This window comes from Aegilops tauschii, chromosome 6 (genome assembly GCF_002575655.3).
Source record: "Aegilops tauschii subsp. strangulata cultivar AL8/78 chromosome 6, Aet v6.0, whole genome shotgun sequence".
Classification (NCBI taxonomy): Eukaryota; Viridiplantae; Streptophyta; class Magnoliopsida; order Poales; family Poaceae; genus Aegilops; species Aegilops tauschii.
In genome coordinates, this window is record NC_053040.3 from 472,338,556 (window position 1) to 472,348,123 (window position 9,568).

The 9,568-nt window shown below is 45.4% G+C and overlaps 1 protein-coding gene across 1 annotated transcript; it reads right to left on the bottom strand.

Moving 5' to 3' along the window:
• Positions 1 to 4,598: 4,598 nt before the first annotated feature.
• On the bottom strand, positions 4,599 to 7,070 carry LOC109770928 (BTB/POZ and MATH domain-containing protein 2-like). Its single transcript, XM_020329640.3, has one exon. The coding sequence runs from the start codon at positions 6,006 to 6,008 to the stop codon at positions 4,758 to 4,760; it is 1,251 nt and encodes a 416-aa protein (XP_020185229.2). The 5' UTR covers positions 6,009 to 7,070; the 3' UTR covers positions 4,599 to 4,757.
• Between the last annotated feature and the right edge of the window lie 2,498 nt (positions 7,071 to 9,568).

The window sequence follows — 9,568 nt, forward strand, 5'->3', positions numbered from 1 at the left end:
CAAACCTCTTCCTTTTGTTACCAGCCAAAACATCTGAAGTTGCAGCAACAAATCTTGGTGCACTGAATCCCTTGCCTCTCCCTCCACCGCAGGCCTACCCCTTTTAGCTGTTGTAGTAGGAGCTGGTCCAGATGCAGCAGGAGCTAGTGCTCTTGCATGTGGTGCTGGTGCTGATGCAGCAGGAGCTGGTGCTCTTGCACTAGGGGCTGGTGCTCTTGGAGTTTGTACTGGAGCAGATGGAGCAGGTGCATAGACTGTCCTGTTTTCCTACATTAAAGGTCCAACTTAACTTAGATTAGACTATGTAAAAGGAAACATTGCTCTGATGCTTGATAATTACCTGGTGTTTGTTTTTCCTCATTTGCAGTTTAGACCTAAGAGTCTTATTGCAACTTGTATACTTGTGTCCTTCCAACCCACAATTTCCACAGGTAATTGTTCCCATCCTACTGGTGTCTCTTGGGGCAGGAACTTCAAACTCTCCTTTCCTCCTTGCAGTTTGTTTTCTGCCTGCCTTTTCTTTGAACACAAGAGGTTCAATGTCTGGAGTGTTTGTGTGAGGCCAGAAATCTGGACCAGGAACAGGGTATATAATTTCTTTGTATGTCTCCAAATAAAGTGGCTTCTTGAAAAAGTCATTGACATAGTCCTCAGGATGCAGCTTTTGCTTTGTCAGTACAGATATGCCATGACTGCAAGGTACACCAGTCATGTTCCATCTCTTGCAGTCACATGTATACCCTTCCATGTCCACACAATACTGTTTTTCTTTGCTAGTAACTTGCCAAATTGTTGGACCAGCTCTGTCAGCCTGACAATACTTGGCATACTGCTTGTTCTCTTCTAAAATCTCTGAGTAGGTTGGTGTGATTGTCCACCTGCTAATCTGTAACTTCTCCCTAGTTTGTTGCCTCTTGATCATTTGCTTGGTCCTAATCCCTTCAAACATTGTCCTTATTGGTTTGGCCCTAACATCCAGTATCATCTTGTTGAAGACTTCACTTAGATTGTTCACAACTAAATCTGTTTTGCAAGTATGATCCATAGCAAACCTAGCCCAAGTAGAGACCTCAATTTTTTTGAGCCATTTCCAAGCATCCTCAGACTGTGCTTTCAGCTCTGCCATGCCTAGTTCATGCCCATGTTTAGTGTAGGAGTAGCTAGCCTTGTCAATACACTTCTTTAGTTCTTGGCCTCTAAATCCAGCAGATTGAAAATTTGCATATATGTGCCTAAGACAATACCTTTGAGGTGAATCAGGGAATACCTCATTTATTGCCTTAAGCAAGCCCTGCACATTCACAAATTATTAATACAATTGAAAAAAATGAAATAATTAAAAAAAGTAATAACATAAATTGCTCAATGAAATTCTTCCCAACCTTTTGCCTGTCAGACATGATAGTGTATGTTCCAAATTTGTTGCCACTGCCAATGCAACATCTCAATTGAGTTAAAAACCAATTCCAACTTTCACCATCTTCCTTGTCAACCACACCAAAAGCTATAGGATATATATTGTTGTTTCCATCCCTTCCTGTGGCTGCAAGAATTTGCTGTCCAGTGGTTAACTTGATGAAGCATCCATCAAGACCTATAAATGGTCTGCAACCATTAAGGAAACCTTCCTTTGAAGCTGCTAAACAATAAAACATATACTTGAATCTAGGAGTAGGTGCTGGGTTCTCTGGATCTTCAAATGTTGTTACTATACACCTGCTACCTGGGTTTGTGTCAAGAACTGCTTGAAGATAATCCCTGAGCCTCAAGTACTGCTGCTTGTGGTCACCTTGAACTATACCAACAGCCTTCCTCCTTGCCCTATATGCCACACTTCTTGATACATCCACTGAAAACTTAGTCTTGGTCTTCTTAATTAATGCATCCACAGGAGATCTAATGTCTTCTCTCAATGCTGCCTCTACTGACCTTGACATCCACTTAGTAGTAACCTTTGTGGACTCTGCACATGCTCCACAAGTGTGCAACATATCACACTTCTTGATGCAGAATGTTTTTTCATGAGCTAACTTAGAGGCACATATATAAAAATCACATCCCTGGGCGGCTCTCTCTGAGCACCAAACAATAATCCTATCTGGGGCATTTCTGTGGTATTGAAAATTTCTCGAAGTCCTAATGTGAAAATCCCTAAGTGCATCTCTGAACTCATACACAGTGGTGAAGCACAAGCCCTTACATAACTGTTCTACTGGTCCTTGAAGTTTGTGATCATACCATATCCTGTCTTTCAACTTCTTATTCCTTCTCTTCCTACCACTTGGTAGTTTATAGGATCCTTCAGGCTCATCTTCTTCATCACAGATGCCATAATCACCAGGGAAACATTTTTCATCTGCTTCAGGGAACCAATCTGCTTTCTCCATTTTCTCAACCTCATGGTGGGATCTACTAGTTGGACCAGGTTTTCTCACTACCTTCAGTTTCTGTACCACTACTGTATCTTGTTTTGCAGCTTCATCTTCAGAGCAATACTCTGACTGAAAATCCACATTGTTCCCATCTGAACCTGAATTTGCAGCTTCATCATCAGAAACAAATTCAGACACATCAGTGTCACCTTCAAAATGGTTAAGGTCAGCCTCTCTCTGCACCATGCCTTTCTTCAGCTCTTCCTTTCTGTCCATGCTTATATCCACCACCTTAGTGCAACTTTGTTGAGTGTTAATGCAATGTTCAGCAAAATAACTATCTCTGTTTTCATGATTTTCATCTGCATTACATTCCTCAAGAGCTCCCACTACTCTTATGTTCAGAAACTTTTCATTATGAGAGTGTGCCAACATCTGCTGCACATCATCTTCACAGCATATTTTATCTAAACCTTCTAATCCTTTCTCCTCATCAAATACATAGTACATATAATCATCAGCCACAAAGCCCTCACTCCCAATAAGAGAAAGCATTGTCAAATATGATATGTCTGATTGGTATAAATTTCGAACCACGGATTCTCTGGCATTGAAATGGAACCAAATTGACCACTTTGGGTCATCAATTCTGAAAATTATAAAATGAAATACCTTTATTAACTGAAAACAGGATAACTGAACCTAACTAGGCACAATATTGAGTTTCTGTCAAACTGCTTTTTTCAGTTTCTTACACAACAAAGTATGCACAATACTAACAATTTCCAAGGTCACCATAACTGAATCTAACCATGCAAAAAACTAGCCTAATTTACTGATTCTCTGAATCTCTGAATCTCACAACCATGCAAAAAACTATGCCGTACCTGCCGCCGCCCGCAGAACGAGGAAGCTTCCGCCGACCTTGAGCTCTGCTTCTTGTCGTCGACGGTGGTCGCGCCGGCGCCGACAAATCCAACCTCTGTTGCGCGCCGCCAGCGGAAGGATTAGATTCGGACTGAGAAGGCTGCTGCGCCGCGCTGCCGCCCGGAGGTATGCCTGAATCGCCGCCGGAGTTTGCATCCACAGCCGCCATGGCTGGCGACGGCTAGGGCTAGGGAGGAGCTCGGGGGAGAGTGAGAGAGCTGGTGGGTGGGGACGAGCGGCCCGGTCGGCCAGGTTATGACCTGGTCCGACCAGGTGCGACCGACGAGCGGCGCTAATGGCCCCGCGCGCGCGCCGTTAGCCGTTAGGCGGGCCGCCAGCCTGGCACGTGGGCCACTCACGTCAGAATCGCGGTTAAAACGGTCAAAACAACCATTCAGTCAACCTGGTAGTTTTTAGTCACGTTTTTACGTTTTTTTGGTAATTTTCGGTCACTTTTAAAAAAGTGGTAGTTCTGTGGGACGCGAACCCCTAAACTGGTAGTTTTTTGTCAAACACTCACTGGTAAACAGAAGAAAAATGTTGTTCCTAGCAGGTACAGTTCACACACATTACTGACAATGTCAGTCCTAGAAGCAAATTGTTTTTTCAAGATTTCCCTGTTCCAAATCACCACATCCTCAAAGGTATGGGTACTGATTGTTATAACATATCATGCAGCATTCATTCGTTTCAACACCTCTTCTTTTTCTTCATTTCCAACTAGTGTAAACCCTGAGATTTCACACACAAGGAGAAGGCAAAAGGGAGAAAATTACAAGACTATCGTAGATGTAATGATCAAGCTATCTGAAAACAGAGTACTTGTTGGTTAACAGGCAGAGTAGATAAGAGACTGTTTTGAAATCTTGAAAAACAGAAAGCACTCTACATGTGCATGGGAAACAATAAAACCAGATAACTAACAGTTCCTAGTGGAGGTTAAATCAGCACAGTTACCTGAAAAATAGTCATCCATGATAAATTTGCAAGGATGCTTATAACTGAAACAATGGCATACTACTCAGCATCTCCTTAGACAGTTATAGTAGATGAGATCATGTACCACAATAGCCAAAGTGATAGTAATAACACAAGTCAAAAACGTTCAGTGACTTCACTCATTGAGAAACAATGGAGCACCCAATGCTAAAACAAGCGCAATATCCGATGACAAGGATCTGAAACCACGAGCTACCATTTGCCAAGAAACCAGAGCATTCTATGCCCTGGGATCAGTGATCAAAATGCACTTCCTGGTTATTTAGCACAATTGCAGAGATGCAACAAACTGTGAGAAAAGGAGCAAAAATAGGCAATTTTCCCGCATCTCGATCATCAATTAGAGTCTACTAAGTCAGCTACCTGATTACATACATATTTCCCCTACATTGGTCTGAACAACAATTTATTCACCAATGGCAGAGCACTTACGGGCATCCACCATGATCCATCACTCAGCTAACTAATGCCCAAGGACATGGTGATCACCTCGGCCATAAGAGAAGGGCAGCTCCTGCTCAGATGCTGGAAGCCTTCGGTGGCCACGACCGCCCTCAGGTTCGCCGGAGCGGCGAGGAAATCGAAGCACGCCTTTTTCAGCCCCTCGCAACGGTGCTGCTCGGCCAGCGCCAAGACGATCGCCGCCGAGCCAACGTTTATGCACTCGCAGAGCTTCTCCTCGCAGATCAGCTTCAGCCGCCTCATGCCGTACCTGTCCGCCGCGACGAGCAGATGCTGGCAGGTGACGTCTTGGTCCTCCTTGCGCGTCTCCGGCAGCAAGCCGCTGTACGCGAAGCGGAGCAGAGCCTTGAACACCTCCGGCTTCATGTCTTCCACGCGCACGACGACGCCGGCGTCGGCGTTGCCCCCCTTCATCGGCCCGAAGAGCTCGGCGGCGAAGACCGAGGAGCGGGCCGCGAGCACGCACCGGTGCGCGGCGACGGTCTCGCCGCCGACCTCGAACACCACGTCGGCGCCCTTCTCGGTCTCGAGGAGCCCGGCGAGGTCCCGGCGCAGGTCGCACTGGGGAACGGAGACGAATGCCACCGCCGCGTCCTCCGCGCGGTAGTCGCGGACGACGACGATGTCGCACCGGACGGTGAAGGAGTCGTTCCTGAGATGCTCGGAGCCCTCCAGCTCCTCCCTGGAGACGAACGTGGTGTACACCCATCCCCTCCCGGGGGTGAAGTCGTCAACCGACGCCGACGCCAGCGCCGCCCCCTCCTCCTCCTCCTCCGCCTCGCCGGCGAGGCGGATGTCGTACTGGGCCTTCACCGCCGGCGCCGCCGCGACGTCCTCGTCCTCGTCGAGCATCAGGGAGAGGGACACGTAGTCGGCGACCTCCGCGCGCACGCCGTTGGGGTAGTAGTCGATGCGCCAGCGGTGGCCGCCGATGGCGAAAGGGCGCGACTTGACGCGCTCCCCGGTGGGAACGCCCTTGGTGCGGGAGTAGCCGTGGACGGTGAGGAGGTGGTGCCCGCTCGCCGTGTCGGCGAAGATGGCGGACGCGGACCTCCGCGGCTTGCCGCCGGACGGCATTGCCGGTCTGCTCGGCGGATTTGGTCGCCGCTGCTCTGGGTGAGGGTTTTTGCGCTGCGCCGCGGTGAATGGGGAACAGAGGAAGCAGAGCAGGTGGCTTCCCTTCCGTTGTAAGCTTGGCCTGGAGCTCACCGGGTCCCCACGTGTCATAGACTGTAAGAAAACCAACATTTTTCGAGTAACCCTCTCTGTGCTGGGTAGGATTGGTCACATTTTTCTATGTGGACTCATCAACCTATTCCGAATCTTCTAGATATAAGTTTGAGGATAGTTTAGTTAACATAAAAAACAGAGGAAAATTATAGAAACAGACATTTTTGGTTTCCTTTTGTTTCATTTCTTTGGTACAAAAGTATGGACCAAATAAAATGTGGTACAGAAATTATATTATGTCACTATTAAAGAAAAAATATGAAGTGATTTTACAATCCACGCAGACCTCTTTTTAGAATTCCTATGCGCAGTGTACGAGACTGGAGTTTTTATTGACATAATAAAATCCTAACTATACTCGTATGTGGTTTGACTTTGATTTGACCGTGCTTATCGGGACTGTCGTATTTTTCTTATCCATGTAAACCAAGCAAGTAAATATACATAATTTGGTGTTTTTATTGATTTGTTTTGCATCTGTGCATTTTTCCCATCCATATGTTTCCAGATTCTTGCAGAGCAAGTAGGTTATGAAAAGCTATATCTTCAAGCTATATTTCCCTGAACATAATAACCCCAAATCTCCCCGCAAAAAAAAACCAAGTCAGTATGTGTAAGAATATAAATTATCAGATATATAAGTAAAAAAAAGATACACAAGTCAATATAAAAGGATACACAAGTCATAATAACCCCAAGTCAGAGGTGCGAATCCTGGATTGGAAATGCAGCCTCTTCAGGTGGTAGACTTATCCTTCTCAACTCTTTCGTGCCACGTATTGTCTATTACTGTATTTCGGTGCTTCTGTTATCTAAACCTTTCGTTGAATGATTTGATAAACATAAGCGGCGCTTCTTCTGGCGGGGGGAGTGGGAAAAAATGATACTATCTTGTCAAATGGTTTCAAGTTTGTAGATTTAAATGCAAAGCTGGCTTTGGGGTTAAAGATTTACTTAAGCAAAACATCAGTCTTCTTATTAAATGGCGATGGAAACTTGACACTCAAAAAGGGCTTTGGAAGGATATCATGTTTGCCAAGTACCTGAAAAATAGATACTATTGCAACTATGAAGACTCCCTTATTTGGAAAGCTGCCCTTAAAGTTAAAGATCACTATATGGCTGAAAGAAATGATCTGTTTTTTACTTAAGCAAAACAAATACTAGAAAAATTCAAATGGTTTCAAGTGTTTTTTATTGATTTGTTTTGCATCTGTGCACTTTTCCTATCCATATGTTTCCAGATTCTTGCAGAGCAAGTAGGGTATGAAAAGCCGAAAATTCGTTTCTGGTCGTGGGCACAGCTGAGGCCGAAATCTGAGGCGTTGGTCAGTATTGGGATGCACGCGTCTTCTGTATTATCGAGCGCATGCGTCGTCCGTATTCACAGGGTATTCGGTGATGGGTCCCGTGCATTAAAGCCCTGCTCAATTACGTGATCGTAGCGGTACAGAATTAGCGTGGATGGATCAGAATTTTTTCGAGCTCTTTGGCAAGGGCTCACTGCCCCCCAGCAGCTTAAGGCCTTGTACAATGGGAGGTGCTTAGAGGGGTGCTTAGAAAAATAAACTGAGATTTTCTGAAGCACCGGTGCCTATTTCTACAGGAGAGACGCTTAGTTAAGCGTCTACCCTGTACAAATAAGCACCGGTGCTTAAGGAAAGTCTGGTTTATTTCTTTATGCACCTCCCCTAAGCACCTCCCATTGTACAAGGCCTAAGTAATGAGAACCGCCCCCGTTCAAGCGCCATACGCTGTTTGAATTTTGAACGCATGTGGCGGATACACGTGCTATCGTGGAGGCAGAGGTGTTGACACGGGTAAGAACGCATTGGTTTTTCTACCTGCAATCGATATTCAACAATGACAGCAGGCAAACACCATGCTGGTGATTTATATATATACATTCACGAGCCAGCAGGCAAACACCATCCTGGTGATTTTCATGCATATTCAGCATCACACAGCTTAACTGAAGGACCATTCATGGGCTGTTAACCATGTCAAGATTTTTTTTTCGAAATGTCAGCACAGGTTACACTCGTCGCAAGTTATCAAGCTACAGTGGATGTGAAATTAAGAGTTATCAGTTTAGACATCACAGCGTCATATGAAAAGAAATAGTTTACACCCAGGAGGAACAAGCATGGAAGTTCATCCACAAGCCACACACTAGAAAATCCTCGATTATTCTAATTTTACACACGATCTGAAAAGTTATTAAAATGCATTGGTGACAAGCGGCCTCGTGCAGGAGGTGCGACGGTGCCCCGTAACACCACAGTTCTTGCAGGTAACAGGCTTGCGAGTTTGTTTTGGCACATCACCCCTGTCTGGGCAGGTGGTCCTCTTATGCCCTGGGAGTTTACATATACCGAAAAAAACCTTGTTCGTTTACTCAAGCCTTCGTACGCGCTTTCTCTCTGCTCGAGCATGGCCGCCCAACTCCACGCTTCTTGCTTGGAGCTGTCAGACCAGCAAGGGCATCCCAATTGCCAGATGCAGTCATGTTGTTCTCATTGTCAACCATTTCCACATCAATGTCATGATTGCCTCAGCTGAGCCATTGTTCTTTCTACTTGTTTCAGCAGCTATCTTATCCTCAATCCCTAGTCCATCCCTCTTTTCCGCCAATGGAGATGCCTCTACAATCAAGTCTTTGATCCTCCCCAATACTAGCTCGCAGGCAGCGACTGATGAGTCTCCAATCCTCACTAGTTCCATGGCATGCAGGTACGGAGTTGAGTTCCGACATGTAAAAAACTGATTGGCAGCCTGGTCTTTTTAAAAATCAGCAATGTGTTGTGGCAAGATGTCCCTAGCATCTTTTGTCCACCTTTTTAGGATGTGCCGCTTGGGTATCTCATGCATGCCTATGTGCTCCATCACCTGCATACATGAACAAGCATAAGTACCATGTGTGATATCAAATATAAGGTAGATAGTATCGCAGCGAGAAATGACCTTCGAACCATGGCAGCAAAGCATTTCCATGTGGGCAAACTGCCCACATTCACAGTCGAACCAATCACCCTCATCTCATATGGTTACCTCATATTCAACCTTACTCCACTTCTCTCGTTTTTCGGCATCGTTGTGCCTTGCGATATATTTATTCTTCTTTTCCACTTCCTCGACTTGGTATGATCCATCTTCGAACAGGTTCTCACCAAATTGTTCAAACATCTTTCTTGTATAAACCTTACTCGCGTGCCTCTCGATAGCAATGTTTGTCCTCATCAAGGCACCACTCTGATTAGCACAAAAGAGAGATAAATTGTCAGTTTTATTCGATATAGACAAATACAAGAGCAACAAATTTAGAACAGCATGTAAATAAATTTGGCTTACAATCCTTGTCCTTTTTTCTCGGTAGCTCTCATCTGATTCGCGATCGAATTGAAGCCTCGTGTACTGGCTGACGAATACATGTATTGGGCTGGCTGGCGGCATGTACATTTCAGCATAATGTTTGCACACTCGCTGCGCTGGGTGCTGGTCATTTTGGCATAGAACACACCCTTGAAGTATGGCTTTGCCCACTTGTGACGTGGATCGTACAGGTTCATCATGTAATT